This window comes from Oncorhynchus clarkii, chromosome 20 (genome assembly GCF_045791955.1).
Source record: "Oncorhynchus clarkii lewisi isolate Uvic-CL-2024 chromosome 20, UVic_Ocla_1.0, whole genome shotgun sequence".
Classification (NCBI taxonomy): Eukaryota; Metazoa; Chordata; class Actinopteri; order Salmoniformes; family Salmonidae; genus Oncorhynchus; species Oncorhynchus clarkii.
This window is the reverse complement of record NC_092166.1, coordinates 26,991,114-27,018,449: the sequence shown is the minus strand read 5'-3', so window position 1 is coordinate 27,018,449 and position 27,336 is coordinate 26,991,114. Positions and strand designations below refer to the sequence as shown.

Here is a 27,336-nt window from a genome sequence, read left to right as displayed (position 1 = left end):
GGGGGTACACTGGAATTGGAAAACATTGCCCTAGGCTATGTGACATGGTATGGCAGAAAGCAAAGAAAGTGCATGAGCTGAAACTTGGGAGGGATACGTACATGTAATATGAGTCGTGACAATAAGTTGTAAGGACAGGTCATTTCTATAGAGTAAGTTAGTCACTTTCAGTCACCATAGGGTTTCAGAAGCACACATTTCAACACCATTGGAGGACAGTGACTGTACCTCGTATTGTGAAGTAGTACAAAGGTACATGATGATTCAATTGTTTGGCACCTGACATAAGGACAGCGGAATCCGGCTTATATAACAGCACTTTGTGAGTGGTGGACCTTGGTTACTGAAGGAGTGACCTGCTTAATGATTGACTCTGTCCAAACTAAAGCCAGGCATTAGCGCACACACACACTGATATTCCTGTGTTGCTGGCCTCTAAGTCAACTTTCTGTTACTATATCATCTCATGAAATGATTGTGTTAATTTTCATTATATTGCTAATTTGCAGTTGTACCGTTATGTCAGTTATGATTGTGTGTGGTAAATGTACACAGTAAAAATGCTTTAGAACAGTGTGAACGATATTGGACATGGTCTTCAACGACCCCATTGAGTGTGTGAGAGCGCAAGCTTCGACAAACCGTCAGTGAGTGAACCCACTATTGCATTATCATCATAGTTGAGGGCATGTTCTCCCTATTTTCATGCTTCTTAAAGCTCCATAGACTAATGATGGACTTTAAACCATCTCTACATGACACTTACAAAATACAGTGTTGGGAAATTAACTTTTATTTTTCAATTGTTTGGAATACAAAATATATCATTACATAAAATCTATTCATAATGGTTTATTACTTGTTTTGTAATTCAGTACCATTGGGACATTGTGTTGTAAGGCGCAAGTCATTGTCAAGTACATTCATTGTTACTTCAAAGGATTGCTTGAAAACCAAAATCAGATCAGCAAATGTTTGCCAGTGATTGAGTGATATTAAAGCAAAATTAAAAGTCAGATAAATTAATATTGTAGACATTGTAGATTAGATGCTGTGAGTCAAGGACATTGAAGCAGTAAGATATTCCCTTTACATAACAACAAAACATTTGGTAAAACGTTATATATTTCAATACTACATTTATTTTCAAGTTTAAAAAAAAATCTAAACATCTACATGGATTTTAGATTTCATTCTAACAAACTGTTATCCATCAAATGGTTGAACATATTCAATCTTTATACCCCCAAACCAGATTTAGCTAACAGCACAAAACAAACTAAACACAATCAATCAATGAAAGATATAACGCATCACAAATTCTACCCTATCTAATCCACTTTCCCTCTCCTCAACCATAGCAAATGTGCCACATCACATCTACCCCTATCTACTCCACACTAGAGTTGTCATTTTCAGCCCAAACCCGACCGCTGGACATGGAGTTCTGAGAATTTATTCGGGCCGGATGGGGTTCAGATTTGCTGCACTGTCTAAAATACATTTTTGGACCGTGATTGTCTTCGTGACTACTAGCGTACCTTGGCTTCTACTACTGCTCTCTCTCTAAAAATCTCTCTCCCCCTCCCTCTACTAGGCTTAATGATGAAGGAGAACAGGGAGGGTAGGGACCGAGCGCTGCGTGCGTATTTGTGTGCCAAACAGGTGTTAGATTAAAAATGGTTTAATTTCTAGACTTATTGTTTAATTATTCAAGGCTCCCTTTGTTATTTCATTTTCAAAATAAAATGCCTGATTGTATTTAAGGCCATGAATGACTTGTATGCTGTGTAATGACATGAATGAATGACTGAGATTAAATATTGATGTAAATTTCGCTAAAACAGCTAAAACAGGACGTGCTCTCATCTCGATGGTGAATAGATTATATACGTTTACTACAGCCTACCAGGCCTGATAATGATGATGATAATAATAAGAATAATAACACTTAGTTCATTCATCATGATTCCAATAGAAAATAATAGCAATATCAATATCAATATTTTCAAAAGCATGTGAGTCTCGTGTTCATATTTCCATAACCTCTGCAGGCTTTTGGAGTTGCCTATACAGAGTCAAGTGCAAAATATGAACTTGATTTAGGCTACATTATTGCATGCAAAATGCTGCTGATCGGTGACAAGATGAGCAAACTAATAAATGAGCTACCACCTCCACTTATTTGCCAAGCCACAGATCAACCAATTATACAGACTCAGTGAAACAAAATAACATTGATTGATTATCAGACAAGTCACAGGGTTTAGGTTACTACGGGAGTGAAGAGTAAAATCCACGTGTTAAGCTGTATAACAGGCTCATGAGCACTCACCTCAACTTTTTGTTGAGCCAGCCTAATTGTAAACACATATCCAAACGGAGATTCAGTGAAAACAAATCCCCACGCTTGTCTAAAAGCAGCGCGAAGGCACTGTCCCAATCAAAACGGTGCTGAAAATATCATCAAGGTTGACCACCCATAGCTATTGCTTTAAATGTATTATAGGCTAACGGTTGGATATGACTTTGGGAGTTTCCATAAGCAAAAATGTGATACATGCCTTCAATTGCATTAGCCTATAGCCTACTTAATTCCAATATTTTCGTAATTCAGTTGATCATAACTAGGCCTAAAGTGAGTTTTCCTCTCTCCTCGCTTTTCTAAGACAAGGGCTGTTTCCACGTCTCTTCACTCCGCTGCCTACCGCATCCACCTCATCGTTCTCAGTTTAAATCAATATGCTGTCTTCTAGAAATCTAGCTGTTTATGGGGGTTTGGGTTCATCACATTTCTATGATGTCGGACCGGGCCTGAGCTCGGGCTTCAGCTCATCGGGCTTGGGTAAGACCAGGCTTTAATTTTCAGACCCCAAAACAACTCTACTCCACACCCTCCTTCCCCATATGTGTGTTTTAATATTAGAACTTTGAGTTGACGCTTAAGGTGTTGGAGGCAGAAGTGGTGAAGGTGCTGTAGCTGGAGGAGTAATCCACACTGCCCCTGCGGGAGCCACTCCTGGACCCGGTACGAGAGGTAGCCAGTGAGCCAGCCCTGGAGCCCGAACGGGAGCCTGGGTTGGACACGTTGTAAGGGCTGCTAATGCCCTTGCTGGACATGGAGGAAGCCTGGAGCATCTTCATGCCATTGCCTTCCTCCACCATGCAGCTGTCCATGGCCTCCTTGTAGGAGATCTTCAGCTTGGTCTTGGGGCAGGTCAGGTTCTTGGTATGGCTCCTTGTGTCCTGAAGCTTCTGTGCTCCTTTCCCATCCAGCCAGCCCCTCCGGATGGCCGTCTCAATGCTGGTCTTCTGTCCCTTGCCGGGTTCTAAAAGCCCTCCTGTCAGATACTGGAACTCCATGAACCTTGTGCCAGCCTCGTAAGGCAGCCATTTCTCCTTCATGGCCTCGACCACAGACATCTTCCTCTTAGTCTTCACATCCTCGAAGCCCATGAAGGCTTTCTGGGCTGGCTTCAGCTTGATGGCCATGTCATCATCGATGAGGCCTTGGTGGACGGCATCCTGCAGGTTAAGCCGCTGGCCATTGGTGGGGTTGATGATGCCTCCAGTACAGGCCTGGGCCTCCAAAAGCTTCTGAGCTGTAATGGCATCAACTATGCCTCTCCGTAGAGCCTCTGGAATGGTGATCTTCTCCATTGTCTCCATGTCAAAGATGGCCGCTATGGGGCTCCCTTCATCAAACTCATCTGTTGGGGAGAAGGTGATGGATATGCTGTTGAAGCGCTTGCGTACGGTGGGGGAAGAAGGGCAGGCCTGGGTGGGACTGGTGCAGGTGGCCACATCTTCCATATTGCTGGCGGTGATTGACAGCTCGCTCAGGCTGCTCTTGCTGGTGATGAGGTCGGCAAACTTGGTCAGAGTCAGGGTTCCTAAACGATACTGATCTAGGGAGGTCTGGTCGATGATGCCGCGGTCCAGGGAGTCCTGGATGTCATACTGTGTGCCTGTCTTCCTGTCCACCACAACCATACGGGCTGAACCATCAGAAGCTCTGATGGTGATCTCCTCCCACTCACACTCCTGCTCTGAGAGATCCAGAAAGGTGTCATAGTCGATGAGCTCCTTATGGTAGGCTTCCCTCACGGTCATCTCTTTTCCAGTGTCAGGGTCTACGATCACTACCCTCCTCTTACGGAGGATGTTCTTCTGGCTGCTCTGCTGAACCATCTGCTGAGGATTGGTCTTGTCCCTCAAAGGCAGAAGAACCAGACCAGTCTTGGGGTCGGTGATACACCTCTCCTTCAGCTGCAGATAGGTCAGGTTCTCCTGGGTGTTGGGGTCAAAGAAGCCCTTGGTGTCGTCTCCTTCGTAGGTCAGGATCTCATTCATTTCCTCATCAAAGTAGCCCCTCTTGTAGGCAATGTCTACATCGATACGGTGGCTCTCCTTGGGGTCGATGATGCCACCACTGGCGATCTGAGCCTCTAGAAGCCTGATCCCATGGCCCTTCTCAATCAGATCCTTCTCGATGGCTTGGAAGAGGGAGATGGTGTTGCCAGTGTGGGGGTCTTTGTATCCAGTGACTGCTTTCTCTGCAGACATCAGCTTGTCTTTGAACTCTTTGCCCACAAGGCCTCTCTTCCAGGCCTCCTCCACATTCATGCAGACATTGTTGATAGGGTCGATCACAAAGCCGGAGGCAGCCTGGGCTTCCAGAAGTTCCAGGGTGGTTCCTCGTCTGAGCAGACCTTCCTTCATGGCCTGGTAGATGGTCATGATCCTGTTGTTTGCCTCATCATAGATCCCCGCAATACAGGTAGAACCATGCAGGTAGTTTTTGAGCTTGTCCTCAATTTCCTTGCTGCTGAGCTTTCCCTGGTTCAGCTTCTGCACATCGGTCTCAGACAGCAGGTTGGAGTTGATCAGCTCTGTGACAGACACCTCTCCCCTGAGACCCTGCACGGTCATGGGCTTCTCTGGGACTGGAAGGAGCAGCAGGCCAGAGGCGGGCTCCATCCTACACTTCAGCCTCAGATCACTGTAGCTGATCTTCTCCTCAGTGATTGGGTCCAGATAGCAGGCAGGTTTCTTGTTCAGAGCCCTGTAGAGGTCTTCGTCGATCAGGTTGCGATCAAGCGCAAGGTCTTTAGGCAGGAACACGCTCAGAACGGGGTCCAGGATGCCGCCAACGGACTCCTGAGCCTGCAGCAAACGGAGGGCTGTCTTCTTGTCCAGACGGTTTTGCTTTAGAGCCTGTCCGATGGACAGCAGCTTTCCGGTGTATGGGTCTTTGAAGCCTGTGCCGGCTGCTTCAGCTGTCATCAGGGTGTCTCTATCGTCTGTGTCCACCACCCCTCTGGAGCAGGCAGCATCAACGGACATCTTCTCGTTGAATTTGGGGTCCATGATGTGGCCGGTGGCAGCTTGGGCCTCCAGTAGCATGATGGCGCTCTCTTGGCTGAGCAGGTTCTTGGTCTTGGCTTCAGTGATGGACATCCTGCCCTGGGGGCCTCTGACCATCCCTGCAATGACGCCTGTTCCCTTGAGGCTGAGCTGGATGTCCACTGCCACATCCTCCACGGTCCTCTTTCCCTTCAGCAACTGCTCCAGTGTGGCCTTGCTGATGATGCCACAATCACACAGCTGGTGGGCGGTGACCTTTCGGCGAACCCCATCGAACACCAGCTTGGACGGATCCACAGTGACCACTTTCTCGTCCGTCTGGGTCTGGATGCTCATGGAGTCAGGCCTCTGCTGCAGCCTCCTTAGCTCCCTCTCCAGGGAATCTCTCTTCAGGGCCAGATCCGACACTTCCCCCTGTGAGCTTTGCAGCCTGCCCTTATACCTCTCCTCCACAGTCCTCAGCTCCACCATCATACGCTCCAAATCGCTCTTCAGGGAGAGCCTCTCCCTCTCCATCTTGTCCTTGTCTGAGTCACATTGCCTCATCTGCCCCTCCTTCAGTTCATACTGGCTCTTCCAGTATGTAAAGTCCTTGTGGATCTTGTCTCTTTCTTCCTGGAGACGCTGTTTGTTGCGGAGCTCAGTCTCAAGGGAGACCTTGACGCGGTTCAGTTCCTCTTCGTAGCGACCCTGGCGAGTCTTGTCCTGTTCCAGCTGCTTCAACTTGATCAGAAGGGTGTCCCTCTCAGACAGGATCTCAGTGTAGTGGTTCTGAGACTGCTGCACCATCATGGAGGTCTGGAAGAGAAAGAGAAAATAAGACATATTGGTCAACACTCCCATTTAAAAAAAAAACTGTATGGATAAAGACTGTATAAATCATTACACATTAAAAAAAGTTACCCTCTTCCCTTCTGGTAAAAATATTGAGGGAAGAAAGATGAACACTATTGTTAGCAGATTGTTAGCAAATTTCCAACAACCAGCGAATGTATAGCCTTAATTTACTGTAGATATCGTGAGTGCAGTGCAAACCATGGAAGCAGTCAGGTGGTGAACATTGGTCCTCTGAGAAAACAATTAAGTTATCGATGAAATACTTATAGAATTTAGCCAGTTAGTTTAGGAATTATTAATAATTAATGAATATTTCATAGTTGAGTAATAGTTATTAATTGTTAACAACAATACAATTGTTATTTGAGTGAACAAAAGGAAAACCATTTTCTCATGCAAAAGTTTGAGAAAAAAACAAACAGAATAATAGAAAACATTAATTTATCATGTAAATAATTTGAACTTGATCCTCCTAGTGCCAGTCATTCATGCAGAGTTGTTAGAAATAGTTGGAATTATTTGGAATTGGCCCCTCAGATCAATCAAAATACCTCAAATGATTGCTTTTGGACTTTGTCTAAATCCGATTTGAGTTTTTCCCTCTCCTTGGTCATGTCCTTGATGAGCGCTTGAAGTTCCAGTGTCATCTTGCTGCTGCTCTGGAGCTGGACATGCAGGGAAGAGATCTGGGATGTATCTCTGTCAAGTTTCAGTTGCTCTTTCTCCTGCTTTACTCCTCTCATTTCCTCCTCCAGCCTCAGCCTCTCCTTGGTCAGCTTCTGGGTCAGGCACTGGAGTTTCTCGATTTCTGAGGTGGCATCATTGAGCAGCCGGCTCTTCTCCTCAATGGTTTTGTAGAGGCTCTCGTTGCGGAGATTGACCTCACGGACCTTCGCATGCTCCTGTAGGAGCTGCTGTTGGAGTGCCTTTAGCTCTGCGGATACCTGACCCAGGCGATCTGTGGTAGCTGTGTGCACACGCAGGCTCTTGTCCAGAGCCTCCTGGAGAGGCCGGAGCTCCTGATCATACTTCCTTTCTGAGGTGGACACCTCTTCCTGCCTGGCCTGGAGGGTGTTGATGGTGGTGGTGTGTTCTCTGCAGCTCTGTGTCATCTTCTTCAGCTCAGACTCTATCCTCTTCCTGCGGGTGAACTCATCCTGGGTGGTTCTCTTCTGCTTTTCCACCTCCGCTTCTAGACTGTTCACCATGACCTGCACGTCCCGGATGCGGCTCTGAAGACTGGCGGACGTCATCTCAGCCTTGGTCCTCTCATTGGTCTGCTTTTCGAGCTCCACTCGGACCAGGTGTATCTCCTGTTCTGAGCTTTTGAGCTTGTTGATGACCTCCCGAGAGGTGGTCTTACTGGTCTGCAGCTCAGTGTAGGACTGCCTCAGCTTGATGACCTCTATCTCCAGGGCACTCCTACTCTTGCCCTCCTCATCTAGGTTGTATGTGAGCAGGCTGATCTGCCTGCTCTTTTCATGGCTGCTCTTGGTGGCCTCGGCCAATGCTTCTTTCTGCCTTAGCTCCTCTTCTCCTCTCTGGGTGACCAGGGTCTGGAGCTGTATCTCCAGCTCTCTCCTCCTCCTCGACTCCTCCGTCCCCTTAGACCTCTGCTGGTGGGCCTCCTCCTCTGCCTTCCTCCTCATATCCTCAGTCTGAGTCACAGATAGTCTCAAACTCCTCAGCTCCTCTTCAAGACCACTCTTATCAGCTTCTAGTCTTTCACACTGCAGTTTGAGCTCGGCCATGTCCTCTTGTTTCTGCTGAGAAGCCTTGAGGATGGTGGTCTTGGTGACACGTATCTCCGACTCATAGTTTTGCTTAAGGTTACTAATCTCCTGGTTGCAGTGCGTTCTTACCTTAGAGATATCCTGCTCCGCCCCGCGCCTCCTTGTGGCCTCCTCTTCCAGCTGCATCCTGAGCCTCTCCAGCTCACGCTCCTTGTCCTTCACCGCTTTCTCCAGGTCAATCTTGGACCAGTTGACCTCGTCCAGCTCCTTCTGGCGCCGGCGCACGGCTGCCTCGTACTCTTCCTGCTGGCTCGTATAGCGCTCCTCGGCCAGCCTCCTCTTCCTCTTCTCCTCATCCAGCTGGTAGGTGAGGCGGGCCAGCTTGTCACTGAGCTCAGTCAGCTGGCTGCTGGTGGTGTCCAGGCTCTCCCTGGCCACACTGGCCTGCATGGCTGTGGTCCTCTTCACCTCCTCCATGGAGATGAGCTGTTCTTTAGACTGTGAGAGCTCTAGCTTATAGCTGGACAGGGCATCCTCTAAGGAACGGTTCTTCTCGCTGCGGTCCTGGATGTTATCCTTCAGACGCCTCAGCTCTTCCTCCAGAAGCTCGATCTTGGTGTTCCTTATCTGAGGGGGGGAAATAGAAGAGTCACAATGAGATAATAGTCACAATGAAAAGTAGTTGCCCTTAAAAACTAGGATCAGATTAACCTAACTCTATCATAACCAAGGAAAGTCATATCAATTCCAGAAATTAATAATTTGGAGGAAACTCATATGCTACATATGGCAAACACATTATTTTTATGATTCTGCCATTACGCCCTTACCTTCAGTTCCTCCATGTTTTTCAACATCTCCCCCAGGAACTTGTAATAATCACTGGAGCGGGTCAGGAGCTCAATGTATCGAGACTGGAGGTCAGTTGCCTAGTGGGGTACAGTTAGATTAAATAGATAAACAAGCAGTCGTAGACTCTCTCTCTCTAAAACATTATAATAGAGGAACTGCTATGTACACTTAGAAAAAAGGGTTCCAAAAGGGTTCTATGGCTGTCCCCATAGGAGCACCCTTTTTAGTTCCATGTAGAACCCTCTGTGGAAAGGGTTTTACATTGAAGGCATACCTGGAACCAAAAGGGTTCTAGCTGGAACCAAAAAGGGTTCTTCAAAGGGTTCTCCTATGGGGACAGCCGAAGAACCCTTTAAGGTTCCAGATAGCACCTTTTTTAATAGAGCCAAATAGCAAATCAATCCAAAAAACAAGGATTACCACACTGGGATTCAAATCACTGTAATACCTGTAGGGTATTATGACTGGCATTATGCCACCTTAGGTTTCATGAACTCCTTTATCCACATTACCAGGGTGATTACCAGGGTGATGAAGAATGTGTTTGTTTTCTATGATGATAGTGGATTGTATTCCTGCTTTGCATTTCACATGTGTACTTGATGTGCATCTTTGTAATTACAGGGCTCATTTGAAAAAGAAAATAAAAAAGACCATGCCCTGCATAAAACATAACAACCCCCCCCTCCACACACACACACACACACACACACACACACACACACACACACACACACACACACACACACACACACACACACACACACACACACACACACACACACACACACACACACACACACACACACACACACACACACACACACACACTGCTCTAAACAGCAAAACTGATCCTACTCTGAGATGCTTTATATATACGGGCCCTGAAATCTTTATAACACTGTATACTGCCCCCTGTTGGACAGGCTGGTTCATTACCTCTTCTCTGACCACAGTGGCAGGGGACTGGAGCACGGTTCTCTTAATGGGGATGTTCAGCAGAGTCTCCAGTCCAGCACTGTAGGAGGCCAGCTGCAGCTCATAGTCCTGGAATGATGTAGAACCACGTATGAACACAAGCATTTCGTTTTTATTTCATTCTACATGCTACAGTATGATACGGTTTTAGTTGGCGGTGTGATATGCAAACTGGCACGATACTTTTAGTGACAACCAAATTCAGGGTGTTGAGAGAGGTTGTGAAAGGTTGACCTTCACCTTGATGGAGGCAGCGCAGGTGTCCGCATCCTTCTGTATAACCTCCACCTTCTCCTTCTTCCCTTTGATCTCACTGTGCAGCACCTGTCCAGCAAACATATCGTGTCATGAGCGTGTTCAAATCTATCAATCATACCCAAAACAACCAGTTAGTCGCTGTACTGTACAGAATTGTACGGCAGCATTTTGGGAGGAGTAAAAAAAAAGACCTTCTGTCTGTTGAGGTGCTCCATGAGGTTCTGGATGTCGCTGAACTTGGCTGCCTGCAGGGTGTCCTGGCGCTGTTTAGCATTGTCTATCCACTGGTCTACCACTCCACTGCTCTGCTGGAAATGTCTTAGCTGTTTCTCCTGCTTCTCCAGGTCCCACACTCTTATTAGAGGGATGGAGAAAAGGAGGGAGGGAGAGAGGGAGGGAGAACGAAAAAGGAGAGTCAGTCCCATGGTCAATTGAGTTGCTGACTACCAGCAAAAAGAAGACTGTGGAATGCCAGGAGGCTGAGTGTGATGGATCCCCTACTAGTACATAGAAGCAATTATTATGAAACGTCAGACCTGGATTTGAGAGTGATTTCATGCACAGCAAACTGGCCAGTCTTACCTTGCTTGATTTCTCAGTGTAACATGTTGAGTGTTGATTCAGAAGTGAAATGAACACTCAGTGGTGTAAAAGTACCCCAGTGTTGGTGTTAATAACTAGTGTTGAGTGTGATTGAGACATTTTTACTCTGTGGAGAGTGAAACACTCCCGTCAAAACCACGGCCATCTTTATCTTTATTTTCCAGCATGCTCTACTGCAGCTCCATTGTTTTGGGATTGTTTTTAATATGTGTTTTTGCATATACATCGATTGATTCATCTTATGGTACACAAAGATAAATAACGAACATTTTACTAGGTTAGAATTAGTGCACCAGTTGAAATGGTTAAGGTTGTCTCCTTTATCAAAGTTCCCAAAGACTGACAGTCATTCTGAATGCAGGTCGCGGGTGAATCAAAATGTTGCATTTTGCAAGCCAGCATAATGTGACTGGGAGGCCTGATGTGGTTCGCGATGGGGAAACAAAGCTTCCTGAAGCATTTAGCATTTCTGGCCAATTGTGTCGAAAATAGGTTCATTACGCGAAGCTATGATCAACACCTTGTACACTAGTGGCACTTGCTGGTCAAAATAATTTAGAACGGACAAATGAGTATAGATGATGCCGTAGCGCGTTGTGCGTGCGCACAGTACCAATTTTGCCTTCTACCGAAACCAATACCAAACCAATCAGGTGGTTGTTTGACAAAACAAAGCCTTGGGCGTCATTGATCACGTGCTTCTGATAAAGTGATACAAGCATCGCACTGCTTCAAAGCAAACTGCTTAGCGATTTTGGCGCATGCCTCGGAGCTCCGGTATCAAACATTACATCACTAAATGTGGCCTGTAAACCAGTAGATTGCTAACACCACTGTGTTAGGGTAAAACATGGCCTTCAAAGTAAGGCCTTATGATATACTGTATGTAATGTATTTTTATAAACAGTTACATTTTTATGATAACATACAGTAGAAACTCAATTGGTAAAGTCCACAGAACAAAAATGTTTCTAATTTAACCACCATGTCTCTGTCACTAACAAATATAGTCATGGGTGGTAACTCTACAAATCACTCAAGAAGTTAAGGCACACTGGGAATTTATATTCGAGGCATGGCTTAGTGGCAACATGGCTTCCAATTCGTTATTTTTGGCCACCGGTGAGTGGAAGTGCCTTTCTAGGGAGTTGTTCCTAGCCACCATGCTTCTACAGCTGCATTGCTTGCTGTTTAGGCTTTTAGTTTAGTTTTCTGCTCATGTAAAAAGGGCTTTATAAACACATTGAATTGATTGATTGAAGTATTGTACCGTTTGTGGTCTATGGTTATGTTCATTTAAGTTTGAGAATGTCTGCTGCCAGTTTTGAAGTCTATAAATGCTCATGAGCATGTTGCAGTAAAGACTAGTAAGTATTATATTATAGTATTTCCTTAACCCAACACAGATCTCTTGCTGTGATGGTTAAAAATAGTATGAGGTGTGATTGCATAACACCATTGGTACAAACTATATACACTTCCTAGTGTTAAAAAATACTATATAAGGTGTTATTGCATAACACTGAAAGTGTTAATTACCTAACATCAGCACTAAGCTGATCAGCACATCAGCACTAAGCACTGTGTTCATTTAACACTCTAAAGTGTGGACCCGTATAGACACTGGGCCAGTGTTAAATTGAACACTGTCCGTGTTGATTTAACACTGGAGAATTTGCTGTGTGTGTTTAGAAGAGTCTGTAAGAGTGTATGTGAGAAGTGTATGTTTAGAGATCTAAGTGACCCTCACCTGCTGTCAATCTGGGTCTGGATGCGTCGCCAGCGGTCAGACATCTGACCCACCAGGTCAGCGTACTTGGACAGGTCCACATCACACTTGTGGAAGGAGGCTGAGATCTGACTGTTCACGTGCACTGCATTGACCAGGTCACTCTCCATGGCCTTCAGCAAGTCTCTCTTATGTTCCAGTTCAGACTTCATTTGCTGCAGGGGCAGACAACAGACAGACAAGCCTCAGGAAAAACACAATCTTCTAGTTGAAATACACTCCCCTTTGCAATGCCATCACTGACATAGCCATTGTGCAGCAGACCACACAACAACCCAGAAGCATCGTATATTTGTTTATATTAGGCCGTTCAGAGTCAAACAGTCCCAGCACTCCATAATGTACACACTAAACATGGATTCAAAGATATGAATTGACAGCAGTTGTAACTCATGGTTTATCTGACCTTGAGGGAGGATCTGTAGTTCTCCACCTCGTTGAGATCCAGGGAGGTGGTCTCCTTCTCAGTCAGACGGGCCTCGTGGACCTTGATGACATCCTCAGCCTGGAGGAGGCTCTGTAGCAAGTTCCGCAGATATGACAGTCTACACAGAGAAAGCAGACACACGCACCACGTTACAACACCATGTCAGCAAACGACGTTTCAACAGTGAAACATGAAACAACACCACAACAAACTATAACCATTTCACAGAGGTGACACATACCCCCAACAAACATTTGCTAACCAGTAAGTTTCCGCAACCATTTCTTAACATAGGAAGAAGACTAGAAGGTGGGAGCTCCCGTGAGAGCCGTACCTCTGGAGGTAGGCAGAGGACAGTCCCTGCAGATCTCCCAGTTTCTGGTTGAGGAGGTCCAGCTCTTTCCTGAGGAACTTGGCCTGCTCTGAGTCTGCTGCTGTCCCTTCCAGCTGCCTGAGGACCCTCTCCCTTAGCCTCAGGTACTCATCACACACCCCGTCCAGATCATGGCGTATGCCCTGAGAACCAGGATCAAGGGTTAGTCCATCATGTACAGTAGGTTGCGTTGAGGACTATCAAGATTATTCAAAGAGAAATACACAATTGGATAGGATTGACCACACAGGTTCCCTTCGTTGCTATCGCCTATCCAGTCATGTTATCTCAGATACATTGAAGACAGGAGGAAGAGTTGCAAAGTTTGTAAAAGTTTTCACAGGCCCATTTTGTCTATCGAACGTCTTTGTCGTTGATGTGGTTGCATACCTCCAGCTTTAGGAGACGCTGTGAGCACTCCTGCACACTGTTCTCCCCCAGGGGCACATGGAGGTGGTGGCTAAGGCCGGACTCGGCCAGCTCCAGCCTGCGTCTGAGGGCGTGGAGGTCACTAAGCAGGGTCAGGCTGAGGGTAGAGCCCTGCAAGGTATTGGTTGTCTCCGCCTTGATGGGCGGCTCATGCTGGACCACCAGCTTGACCACCTCCTGCTTGACCACGTCCACTTTGGATTGATCTGTGAAATGAAATGGAACCAATTTGAATTTAGTGCACTGGCATCAAATCCAGTAGCATAACATATTAATGTAGTAACCTATATCCAACATAATATGAGTGATTTCTTTGCAAACATCTGTAGCAATTGGGGTCACAGTGTCCTATTTCAATGACTAAATTCATTCTCTTAACCTCCCTGACTCTACGATTTCTATTGAACTGATGTGGTTTGCAGTGTAGACAGGGAAGGAGTTCAGCCATCTAAGAAGCTCCACTGGGTAGACTAGGTGCCCTAGGACTCACTGTATGTAGGCAGCCCTATGACCAGTGTGTCGTAGTGGGTCTGGGCTCCAGAATACTGGCCCTCCATCTTCTTCTTCTCATCCTCTCCAAACATCTCGGAGCCTTGGCTGCTGCGGAGGAACTCCTGGTAGTGAGTCTCCAGACTCTTTATGATGTTACGGTACTCCTCAGGACGCATCTGGGACAGCTAGGAGAGAGAGTGACAGAGAGGAAGGAAGAGTGAGATTTACAACTACTGTGGGCTAAGAAGCCTACTCTGAAAGACCACCAAGGGTAGAGAGAACGCTTACTAAACATACCGTTGAAGTCGGAAGTTTACATACACTTAGGTTGGAGTCATTAAAACTCGTTTTTCAACCACTCCACAAATTTCTTGTTAACAAACTATAGTTTAGTAGGAAAACCTGCAAAATCGGCAGTGTATCAAATACTTGTTCTCCCCACTGTATTTCAAGGCCTACCTTCAAACTCAGTGCCTCTTTGCTTGACATCATGGGAAAATCTAAAGAAATCAGCCAAGACCTCAGACAAAAAATGGTAGACCTCCACAAGTCTGGTTCATGCTTGGCAGCAATTTCCAAACGCCTGAAGGTACCACGTTAATCTGTACAAACAATAGTACACAAGTATAAACACCATGGGACCACACAGCCGCCATACCGCTCAGGAAGGATACGCGTTCTGTCTCCTAGAGATGAACGTACTTTGGTGCGAAAAGTGCAAATCAATCCCAGAACAACAGCAAAAGACCTTGTAAAGATGCTGGAGGAAACAGGTACAAAAGTATCTATATCCACAGTAAAATGAGTCCTATTTCGACATAACCTTAAAGGCTGCTCCGCAAGGAAGAAGCAACTGCTCCAAAACCGCCATAAAAAAGCCAGACTACGGTTTGCAATTGCACATGGGCACAAAATCGCACATTTCAGAGAAAAGTCCTCTGGTCTGATGAAACAAAAAAAGAACTGTTTGGCCATAGTGACCATCGTTATGTTTGGAGGAAAAAGGGGGAGGCTTACAAGCCGAAGAACACCATCCCAACCGTGAAGCACGGGGGTGGCAGCATCATGTTGTGGGGGTGCTTTGCTGCAGGAGGGACTGGATGGCTTCATGAGGAAGGTAAATTATGTGGATATATTGAAGCAATATCTCAAGCTTGGTTGCAAATGGGTCTTCCAAATGGACAATGACCCCAAGCATACTTCCAAAGTTGTGGCAAAATGACTTAAGGACAACAAAGTCAAGGTATTGGCCATCACAAAGCCCTGACCTCAATCCTATAGAAAATTTGTGGGCAGAACTGAAAAAGTGTGTGTGAGCATGGAGGCCTACAAACCTGACTCAGTTCCACCAGCTCTGTCAGGAGGAATGGGCCAAAATTCACCCAACTTATTGTGGGAAGCTTGTGGAAGGCTACCCGAAACGTTTGACCCAAGTTAAACAATTTAAAGGCAATGCTACCAAATACTAACTGAGTGTACGTAAACTTCAGACCCACTGGGAATGTGATGAAAGAAATAAAAGCTGAAATAAATCACTCTTTCTACTACTATTCTGACATTTCACATTCTTAAAATAAAATGGTGATCCTAACTGACATAAGACAGGGAATTTTTACTAGGATTAAATGTCAGTAATTGTGAAAAACTGAGTTTAAATGTATTTGGCTACGGTGTAAGTAAACTTCCGACTCCAACTGTACTTACTTCTTGTTGTGGATGAAAAATATTGAGATGTTAGAGTTAAACAATAATGTATGAATAAGACCAACACTTGACATTTCTAAAACACAAGTTAATAGATCTTATCTCCAAATGGTAATGTAGGATATTTGCTTCCTAAAACCTTTGTTCCCTGTTCATATTGTGAGTACAGTACTGTTGTATTGTGTGACAGATGCTGTGTAGTACATCTAGCAGATGAGGGCCGCTGTGTAAGTGGTAGTCTTGCGTAAGGCCTTACCATGGTGATGGTGAGAGAGTTAATGTGGTTGATGTCTTTAACACAGTACTGCCAGGAGATGAGGCTCTTGATGTTGATGTAGAGCTGATTCCAGATGCCCATGATGGCCTCGTAGTACTGCTCATTCCTGCAATACACAACATAGGATCAGTTACTAATCAATGATCTGTTTGTGTCATAATAGTAGGAAGTCAGTTGATCTAGTCTGACACCAGCTTTAATGAGCTTTTAATATGTATTGTAATGTCATTTTTATGGCAGAGTTATTGAAATGGCAGTAATGTCAGAGAGCCAGACAGCGTGGATGTTTAGGGAGTCTTACTTGTTGGCCAGTCCGATGCTGAGGGGGTTGGGAGGGGGGATGAGGAGGCACACAGATGGGATCAGCATGTCCAGACCTCCAGGACCCGTCACGTGCCACTTACTGCGCTGGGTGTTGTCCGTCAGGATGCCCTCGTCCCCCTTGAAGATCCCTTTCTGATGGACACAAAGAACACATGCTAAACAGTGTAAACTCGCTATTGTTCCAGTTCTTCTCTGCAAATATTGTACGTGTGTGTTGGTGGTGGTAGTGGTAGTATACAAGCATTGTAGTATACAAGCATTTACACAAAAATGTGCATGTGCTACATAAGATCATGGGTTAACAATTTAGAATCCGTGTTTTTTCTTATCTGTGTGCGTGTTGTGTTGTGTTGTGTGTGTGTGTGTGTGTGTGTGTCTGTCTGACCTGGTCTTGCTTGAAGTCACACAGGGCCTGTACTATAACAGGACTAGGACTACTACTCTTCTCCTCAGGGTTACGTGGTCTCAGCCTCACGATGCTCTTGGACTTGTTGACCAGGTTTTTGACCTGCCTCTTATTCTCCATGATCGTCTCCTTCTCTCTCTGGGGACAAACACACATGTCATAGAAAGGTCACGGAGACAGGTCCAATAGTCCTATAGTTATCCCTAGAGCTACTAGTTCTCCCATTGAAAAAATTCCAACTAGTTTTATATCCGCAACTTTCTCACCAACAATAATTCAGTTACATATCAATCGTGTCTTGTGACACATGAACCACCCTAAACAATTGCAATATAACTGTATGTCATTTGCATTCTGTTGCGCACATGCAAAAAAAATTAAACAAGCCAGAGCGGTTTGCCTTGCTAACATATGAGGGAAGGAGTTACCCTCAACAACACACAGATATCGGATCTTAATTTGAGCCAGTTTGAAACAGCAGGAAAATAATCCTGCAGCAACAGGAAATGTGAATTATTATGTGGATTATAATTAATGGACATTTTTGTAGGGTTTGACACATTTTTCGTTTGGAACTTCAGAAGCCTTTTTAAACCTCAAATACACTGAACGTTTCACATTTCCTGGATTGCAAGTAAATTCACCTGCAACAGGGGGATCAACTTAAGATCCTGCATCTGTATGAGTAGTAAGGAGGGTTGTCTAATATACAGCAAAGATGCTCACTCCATGTCCATCATACTCATGTCAATTATTTGTTGATATTATGATAGTTGTGGGAGAGATCCTGTAAAAACATTCCCAGGTGTCTGTCAATTTTAGGTACCTCAAGGTTCTTGAGGAGCTCAGTGAGGTTCTCCAGAGATGTTCCTTTATCACAGGTGAACTTCTTACGGATGTTCTCATGTTCCTTCTGCAGCTTGCTGTAGGTCTCATTGGCCTCCTTGAAGAACTGAAGTGGAGCAGGAAGTTTAGTAAAAAATGACCTATGGTAGCTTTTAAGCAGCATCGTGTGTGTGTGTGTGTGTGTGGCGTGTGTGTGCGTGCGTGCGTGCGTGTGCGTGTCTGTGCACTTGTGTGTTCACCTGACTGTAGGCAGCGTTCTCCTTCAGATGGACATGAATGCACTTGGTGATCTGGAGCAGCCAGCTCCACTGGGTCTGCAGAGTGTCCATGTAGGCCTAGGGAACAAACACTGCCTTTTAGCTAGCAGCACCTCCATAAATAGTGTAGAACAAACTGATGTTTCCACTTCACTACTTATGGGAGGCTAAGGGTAGGGTTGCATAATGCCGGTAACTTTCCCCAAATTCCCAGGTTTTCCTGTGTTTACCCGTCTGATTCCAGGAATCTTCCAACCTGAATTTCTAGAAAACCTGTGGATTTTGGGAACGTTGGGGAAATGTTCAACCCTAGCTAAGGGTAAAGCGACTCTCACCTCGATCTTGTCTGAGGCTGGGTGATTGTTCTTCAGGAGGCCATCGACTTTTTGCTTCAGTTTGTTTAGCTCCTTCTCCTTTACCTCCAGGGCACTCATCAGTTTCTGGAAAGAGACAGCGCGATGACCTTCAAAAAGGCTACTACAGCATAGGAATCTAGGCGTGTCTCCTCATGGTTACCAGTGCAAGGACTTTGATGTCCATTGTTCCCATGCTAGTTTGTAAATAGATAGCAAAGTGAAAACGAAACTAGGAAGTGTAACATGAGACCAATGAGTGTTCAGAACTGATATTATGTCAGTGTAAAGCCTTACGGAGTAGCTCTCCTGTTTCTTGGGGATGTAGACGTCGATGTTCTTGTCTCCCCAGTTGAACACCAGCTCCTCCTCCTCTCTCTCGTTGACCCACATGATGGCCCTGGAGATCTCCTCGATCATGTTCTGCAGCTCTCTCAGCTGGCCCGTACGAACAAATGACATTTTCTGACAGAGGAGAAGAGTTCAATGTTAATACACTAATCATAACTCTGAAGAAATGAATGATCAAATCATTGTATTTTGTTCAATTGATTGTTGTTTAATATGGACTCATACCTGAAGACTGTCCCATTCTTGCTGCAGGGAATGGAGGCCACCCTTGTCATCATTTTGGGCCTGAGTAAAGACACAGACGATCAGTAGGTTATATGTGAACCATGTGACCTGACCAGGGGCAACTCTGGGCCCAAGTTACAGTCAACTCTACAGTACGTACCAGCTCATCTCTGGCACGTTCCACCTCTTGGCTCCTCTGTATAGAGCTGTGGAACTTGTTCTGGTTCAGGATCTGTTGCTCGATGGCGGCTGCGTCCTCACCCCACGGGGACGTCTCGATCAGACGCTGCATACAGACAGACACACAGGAGAGATACAGCTTACTTTACCACAGCGACACTGCGAAACAGCATGCCACCAAAAGATGAATTACATTATTATTACTGAATAACAAAAGTACCGTTTGGTGTCACTTAGTTGCAATTCTATTGAATATTTCCATATAAGCTGTAGGACAGTGACAACGTGCTACTGAAACCCCATCTGTTTGTATGAAAGCCTAAATAAATGTGTTTCCTAACTCCATCCTCTAGATGGTAGTAAATCATAATTAACTGTTCCCACTGTCAGTGTGTCTGGCATCAGCAGGAAACTATTCCACCTATTCCCCCTGTAGAGAGTTCACTTCACTCCACTCATCTTTGATAATAAAAAGGGTGAGTGCTGTGCTCAGTAGAAACTATCTGGGATGGTTGGCCACCCCACCACCCCCAGACAGTTTCTACAGAACTGCACTCCCTTTTTCTTCTCTCTCTCCTTCCTTTTGTTTTCTTTCCCCACCCTTTTTTAAAATGCATTCATGTTTGTAAGTTGGTATGCACAAATGTCTATTCGGTGAGCTACACTGTCACAGTGAATATAGAGGTAGGAGAGGGATATGTGGGTGGGGAGAGAGGGTATGTGGGTGGGGAGAGAGGGTATGTGGGTGGGGAGAGAGGGTATGTGGGGGGGGAGAGAGGGATATGTGGGTGGGGAGAGAGGGTATGTGGGTGGGGAGAGAGGGTATGTGGGTGGGGAGAGAGGGTATGTGGGTGGGGAGAGAGGGTATGTGGGTGGGGAGAGAGGGTATGTGGGTGGGGAGAGAGGGTATGTGGGTGGGGAGAGAGGGTATGTGGGTGGGGAGAGAGGGATATGTGGGTGGGGAGAGAGGGTATGTGGGTGGGGAGAGAGGGATATGTGGGTGGGGAGAGAGGGATATGTGGGTGGGGAGAGAGGGTATGTGGGTGGGGAGAGAGGGTATGTGGGTGGGGAGAGAGGGTATGTGGGTGAGGAGAGAGGGATATGTGGGTGGGGAGAGAGGGTATGTGGGTGGGGAGAGAGAGATATGTGGGTGGGGAGAGAGGGTATGTGGGTGGGGAGAGAGGGTATGTGGGTGGGGAGAGAGGGTATGTGGGTGGGGAGAGAGGGTATGTGGGTGGGGAGAGAGGGTATGTGGGTGGGGAGAGAGGGATATGTGGGTGGGGAGAGAGGGTATGTGGGTGGGGAGAGAGGGTATGTGGGTGAGGAGAGAGGGATATGTGGGTGGGGAGAGAGGGTATGTGGGTGGAGAGAGAGGGTATGTGGGTGGGGAGAGAGGGTATGTGGGTGGGGAGAGAGGGTATGTGGGTGGGGAGAGAGGGATATGTGGGTGGGGAGAGAGGGTATGTGGGTGGGGAGAGAGGGTATGTGGGTGAGGAGAGAGGGATATGTGGGTGGGGAGAGAGGGTATGTGGGTGGAGAGAGAGGGTATGTGGGTGGGGAGAGAGGGTATGTGGGTGGGGAGAGAGGGTATGTGGGTGGGGGGAGAGGGTATGTGGGTGGGGAGAGAGGGATATGTGGGTGGGGAGAGAGGGATATGTGGGTGGGGAGAGGGGATATGTGGGTGGGGAGAGAGGGTATGTGGGTGGGGAGAGATGGATATGTGGGTGGGGAGAGAGGGATAGGTGGGTGGGGAGAGAGGGTATGTGGGTGGGGAGAGAGGGTATGTGGGTGGGGAGAGAGGGATATGTGGGTGGGGAGAGAGGGTATGTGGGTGGGGAGAGAGGGTATGTGGGTGGGGAGAGAGGGTATGTGGGTGGGGAGAGAGGGTATGTGGGTGGGGAGAGAGAGGTTATGTGGGTGGGGAGAGAGGGTATGTGGGTGGGGAGAGAGGGTATGTGGGTGGGGAGAGAGAGGTTATGTGGGTGGGGAGAGAGAGTATGTGACGGCTCAAATAGGGTCACGACAGAGAAACGTTTTCATTGTTGCAGTTTTACTGTTGCCAATACTTCTGTCAACTTGACAGAAGGAGAGAGTGTACACAACACAACACAGTGACAAAGTCAGAAGGACAGACATCTGTCTGGGAAAGAAAAACATCTGAGATAATGATAGGTAAGGAGTGAGACATAGGGATGTCATTTACCTAGTCAAGTCGGTTAAGAACAAATTCTTATTTACAATGACGGCGTAGGAGCAGTGGGTTAACTGCCTTGTTCAGGCGTCAGCTCGGGGATTCGATCCAGCAACCTTTCAGTTACTGGCCCAACTAGCCTACCTGCCGCATCCAAATAGGGAGAGGTAGGGGAGTGGTGTGTGTGTGTGACTGAGCTGATTTAGTTGGAAGCAAGGCGTGCAGGGTGTGTTCACATAGGCATGTAAGTCATCAGTCTAACAGTCATGTTCCACAACACTGTCAGTAGTGAGTGTTAGATTTCACATTCCTCTCCTTCTTTTGCCCCTTTTTCACTCTCTACTGCTCAATCTCTCTCTCTCTCTCTGGTATGTGTTCTCTCCCCCTTGTTTGTCGTTTCTCTTTCATCACTCTCCCTCTCCCTCTCTCTCTTTTCCCTCCCCCCTTCATTCGCTATCTGTCTGTCCCCACCCTCTCTCTCTCTCTCTCTCTCTTTCTGAGCAGCTTATGTTTTTGCATCGTAGTGGTTTGAGTTTCAGCAGGCCAGAATCTGTGATAAGATTGGTGTCATGCTCCAACCTCCCTGCACACACACACGCACACACTCAAACTATCTATCCTACTGCTCTAAACCGGTTTGGAGCTTCGAGAGAAGGATGGCATGTTTAGGGGGTGAGTTCCAGAGTGATGCAGTCATCTATTTCAACCTTTGCAATCACCTTGAGGGGGAATCGGTAGATAAATTATGCAGGTTTAATTGCAGGTTTCCAACCTTCTGTTGGCCGATCCAAGACATGGCATCAGTGTAGGTCCTCCCCCTCTCTTCCCAGCCAATGCTGCCCCTGCTCTTCCTCTGGGTCGAGCCACTGATGGAGGAGGTGATCCCACTCTGCATGTTCTGGAGATGCTGTATGCTGTAGGGAGGGTGAGACAGCAAATGTCAGACATGAAAGATGAGAGTGGATTCGTCCCATCTGTTTTTGAGCACAAATGTAAATGCAAACACATATGCAAATGAATGTATCAAACACACACAATCTCTCTCTCTCTCTCTCTCTCTCTCTTTCACACACACAAACACATGAGCACACTCTCACTAGCTCTCCCTTCCTCTGTCTCTCAATCTCTTTCTCTGTTTTACCTCTTGATGATGTTGTCTTTGGGTTGTTTCATGTGCTGCAGCTCCATGGCACATCCCTTCAGCTGGTCTATAACCTCAGAAGACATACTCATTAGCTTGTCCACCTCCCCCGCTGGACCACCCTGGGGGAGGACAATCATATGGTCAGTACAACAATACACACACAAACACAGTCAACACAGTACTGTCAATACACCCACACTGTCCACAAGACTGCCCAGTAAGCTACTATGTCAACATGGTAAGCACACCAAAACAGCCAACAAGACAACCGCCTAACACCTGAACATGGCAACACAGTACACACCAGTGGAGGCTTCTGAGGGGAGGACGGCTGGAACGAAGCAACATCGAACACATGGAAACCATCCCACTCAATCAGCTCCAGCTATTACCACGGGCCCGTCCTCCCTAATTAAGGTGCCACCAACCTGCTGTGGTACACACTACACCAGCATTTCCCAAACTCTGCCCTAGGGACCCCAAAGGGAGCACCCCCCCCCCCCCCCCAGCACTACACAGCTGATCCAAATAATTAGCAATTCATGAAGCTTTGATCATTTGAATCAGCTGTGGAGTTTTTTTAAAATTTTGTAACCTTTATTTAACTAGACAAGTCAGTTAAGAACAAATTCTTATTTACAATGACAACCTACAGAGGAAAAGTGGGTTAACTGCCTTGTTCAGGGGCAGAAAGGCAGATTTTTACCTTGTCAGCTCAGGGATTTGATCCCGCAACCTTTGTTTACTGGGCCAACGCTCTAACAACTAGGTTGCCTGTCACCCCAGTGCTAGGGCAAAAAAACGAAACGCGCACCCCTTGGGGACATGAGGACCGAGTTTGGGAAACGCTGCACTAAACTGTCAAAAAGACAACCAGGAAGACCAACAAGGTCAAAAAGACCACACCATTATGACCCATAATGGCTGAAAACACTTCAGGGAGGGGAGATAATAATGGACCATTCATGGACGAGAAGGCAAACAGCACTTTTCAGGACAGTAATTCTAGAGGAGTGCAATATTATCAGTACAGCTGAAGACAGCTGCTACCAATGTTGCATCAACACGGAAAAAAACAGCATTGCAAAATCCTCCTGTTTACATAGAAACATCCTGGATAATTAAAAAAATATGACTTTATATTTTGTAAGTGGAAGATGAATTATTATGCTAAAGCTAAACCCATTTTAATGCTGCTATTCCACAACCAAACATGCTTGTGTGTGGGCGTGTGCATTTCTATCCATAATTGCCCCTTGTAAGGTACTTACTGCCTGGAGAATCTGCTGTACTCTCTGCAGGTACTCCTGACACTGGTTTTGCAGGAAGAAAGCTTTGTGTTGGATGCTCTGCACACTAAACATGACAAAACAAAGAACACACCATCAGCGTTTGCAATATTGCAACACAAAACATCCATTATATTGGCATTATACTAATATTAACAATAACAACAAGGTACGCGACATCGTGAGGTGACATCACGTTCTGGGGGAGGATCAAGTTCAGGGGTATGTGTGTGTATGTCGTGTGTTGCAAGTTTCCAACACTTTTCACTCTTGAACACAGTCAAATATCGATCTCAGATTTCAATCTATCGACTTTGACCCAGAATATGTGTTGAGTTGAGTAATCTATGATTGTATTCTGGATAATGTAGCCTAGGCTATTGAAGCCCTGTATAGAATCAGGGCAATGACCACTATTGTGAGTGTAGTTTTTTCATTTAATACATAATGTAAAACAGTACTTTGTATAATGCTAATCATAATGTAATAATGTAATTCCTAATATCAAAGATAGGCCTAGTTTCAATGTAATATGATGTATCTTAATTAAGTCTAAACAGTGTATTTCTTCAGTATTTAATATTCCAAAATACCATAAAGATCAATGTATCAAAATAAACTACAAAATACTTGTATTTTGTAATGTATTTAATTAAAATACATGTATTTTGTATTATAGAATACAAAAATACATTTTCAAATAGCCAGCCTAACAACGTTCTCAGTAACATATTACATAAATGTTGACAGTGACTGTGATATGTTGTTGTTTATCTATCTTAGTTGAATACTCTGACTGTAAGTCACGCTGGATAAGTGTCTGCTAAATGATCATTATGTAAATATATATGTGAAAATGAACATTCCTAAATGAGCTGCAAAGCACACTGGGTATTATTATTGGCCTTGTTTCAGGGCGAAGCTTATTAGAATAATACTAAGCATGCTTTGCAATCATATACTTTTTATTTAGTTCATTTAGAAGACGCTCTTATCACACCATAGTGCCTTCAGAACTCTGATACCAATGCAGAGCGAAAGTACAAATTACAGCTCTCGAAAGTATCTTGTTACAAAATACACTAGAGTGTAGTTCAGGCCAATGTATTTCAAATGACGAAATACTCAGAAGTAATTGAAATATATATTTCAAATACTTACAACAGAAATACTGCCCATTTCTGCTCAAGGGGCGCCACAACCGGTACGCGAACCCTGGTCCAGCTACTGTCAAACCAACACCTAGCCACCTAAACGCGTGATTCGGACCTCTTGGCCTAACGATTAAGGTGTTGGCTAGACAGTTGCTGGAACCCGGTTCGACTTCTGGTCGGGGATAATCCCCGAATTCACTATGATGAAAAATGCTGATCCAATGTTGGATTTATGTATTTGACAAAAAAAGTTAGATTTTTTTTTCACTGTCTATATACAATGCATTTATTCATCAGATTCACAATAAACTAGTCATTAACTACTGGTCCAATTTGTATCCTCTCCTTAATCAACCTTTAGCCTAATTCTGAATGCAAGGTGCACATACCTTGCCCCCCCTCCGTAGCCCCCACCACCTCCACCACCTCCCCCCATGGACGTTTTGGAGAAAGTTTGTGAATAGTTGTATCCGTCTCCATATTCCTGTTGATAGCCGTTTCCACCAACGACGAACTGAGTGCCGCTTGTCAGGTCTGGTCGAGAATTAGTCCTCCGACTCATTGTCGGAAGTCTATTTTGAGAGCCGTACATACTCATTTCAAGTACAGTTTCTGATTTACAATGTTGTTTTAAAAAAAAAGGTATATGGTCTTGAAAGAAGTGTAGTCCTAAACATCGGAGGAGTTCGTCCCTACGCCCACCCTCTCCGACGTCTCCTGTCGCGCAGATATTGTAGTTACTAGTGTGAGAACACGGAGGAGTGTCGTTTTTGGACAGACCACTCCTAGCGCCAAAGTGTCTTAAACGAAGACAGACAGTAGGCTGCTGTAACGCCCTTTTGTTCATTATATTTGGGGGTAACTTTTTTCTGCTGGGAATATGACGGATAGCTGTGCAAAGAATCTATCACGCTCTTCACAAGCAAGATTCTTGAGGTCGGGAAGGGTATATTCGAATGAGGACGAATGAGTATAATAATATTGTCTCACTTTTTTCCAAACTAAATGCTCAAATGGACAAGTGATTATTATACAATAAATTCGTTGGTACAATTATATTTTCTGTCTACAACATAAAAAAAAATACTTTAATATGGGAATTGGTTTTATTAGGTTGAATAAATTAGATTTAGACACACATAGCGGACAGGTGTGTCTGAGCAGCAGGCTTTAAAGGGAAATGAGGATAGAGTAATGGAGGAGAGAGGGGAGTACACACACCCAGTCTGAGGCAGAGGTTAAGCTCTGCTCCAGTATGGGAGAATTGGAACACCTACGACGTGTATGTGCAGACAATAAGTGAGCATTAGGCTATATCAGTGGTATTCAAACTTCTTCAGCGGGGACCCCATTTTTTCCGCCAGAATTTCTGGGGACCAATTTCTTTCCACAATAATTTCTCTTGACCCCACCCCAAATATAATGACACAACCTTAACATCTGACATTTTTACATCAACAAATAACCCTCAATTCTCTTATTAAAAGAAAATAAACCAATACATACGTTTACACAATAAAATTGGATTTTTCAAATGATCTTTCTCAAAAACATGTGTATATTGTCCCATACAATAATCTGTAATCTTAATCTTCTGTTCCTTTTTGGTGACCCCATTGCAGTCCCTCCGTGACCCCGATTTGAATACCATTGGGCTAATCATAGCGTTAACACAAGACAGCAACGTCGTCACACACAAGCGAATAGCTGATTGCTGGAACAAGAGTGAAGCTGATCTGAAGTGCTTTACAAAACCTTTAACAATATGACACTCACATGTTCAATGTTATCAAACACTCCATCTTAAACAGATAGTGGCCAGACATCCTTATTTTGGCAAGAAGATAAAACAACTGAGTCATGTGTCTCTTTTTAAACAATGTGTCTGAGAGTAGATTTTTCAGAATGACATATTCTGCCCTCTGGTGTTTAAATCTGGTCTGTGTCCATCCCTAATGGATTGAGTGCACTCTCTCTGGTGTGTGTGTGTGTGTGTGTGTGTGTGTGTGTGTGTGTGTGTGTGTGTGTGTGTGTGTGTGTGTGTGTGTGTGTGTGGTCATAGCCACTACATCCAGTGTCTACGTCCAGTAATTACTATAGTAAAGATTCAGCCATTCATATTTGCTTCTCATCAATTAAATTAGGCTACTGTAATTACAAGAGAGATAAACATCAATGCACCCACATATAACTGCATGGTGAATAATACATAACATGTGGTCCTATCCAGTGATGCAGTGTTAAACAGAAAATCGGTGGGTAAACTTTGATAGCTGGTCACAGTGAAAACAAGTAACGCTACATATACTCCCTGCTAAAATAGTGGTACATGTTTTTCATGAAATACAATCCCCCAAAAGGTGGGTAAACTGTCATGCAAAAAAAAGGTGATTAAAGGGTGTTTACTTGTGTTTACCCTCCGCTACACCACTGGTCCTATCTCTGTATCATGAGTTATCTCTTTGATATGTATGGAGCAGCAGAATCCATGATTCGT

The 27,336-nt window shown here is 45.2% G+C and overlaps 1 protein-coding gene across 1 annotated transcript; it reads right to left on the bottom strand.

Annotated features, from left to right (window-relative positions):
* Positions 1-777: 777 nt before the first annotated feature.
* Positions 778-25,609, bottom strand: LOC139376141 (desmoplakin-A-like). Its single transcript, XM_071118382.1, has 24 exons — positions 25,229-25,609; positions 23,668-23,752; positions 22,394-22,515; positions 22,025-22,166; positions 19,042-19,167; positions 18,882-18,941; positions 18,603-18,770; positions 18,288-18,392; positions 17,935-18,030; positions 17,676-17,801; positions 16,829-16,987; positions 16,421-16,575; positions 16,099-16,225; positions 14,137-14,323; positions 13,608-13,852; positions 13,179-13,360; positions 12,824-12,962; positions 12,379-12,572; positions 10,217-10,379; positions 10,008-10,091; positions 9,729-9,836; positions 8,768-8,866; positions 6,756-8,564; positions 778-6,165 (listed from the first exon to the last, which is right to left on the bottom strand). The coding sequence occupies exons 1-24, from the start codon at positions 25,435-25,437 to the stop codon at positions 2,923-2,925; spliced, it is 8,133 nt and encodes a 2,710-aa protein (XP_070974483.1). The 5' UTR covers positions 25,438-25,609; the 3' UTR covers positions 778-2,922.
* Positions 25,610-27,336: the final 1,727 nt, after the last annotated feature.

Bases quoted from the DNA above. Each gene is read 5' to 3' on its own strand.
- LOC139376141 (XM_071118382.1), bottom strand. From the start codon at position 25,437: ATGAGTATGTACGGCTCTCAAAATAGACTTCCGACAATGAGTCGGAGG. The intron at 18,771-18,881 runs GTATGAGTCCAT...CTCCTCTGTCAG, and splicing joins AAGAATGGGACAGTCTTCAG to AAAATGTCATTTGTTCGTAC. The intron at 13,361-13,607 runs GTATGCAACCAC...CCTGGTTCTCAG, and splicing joins AGCGTCTCCTAAAGCTGGAG to GGCATACGCCATGATCTGGA.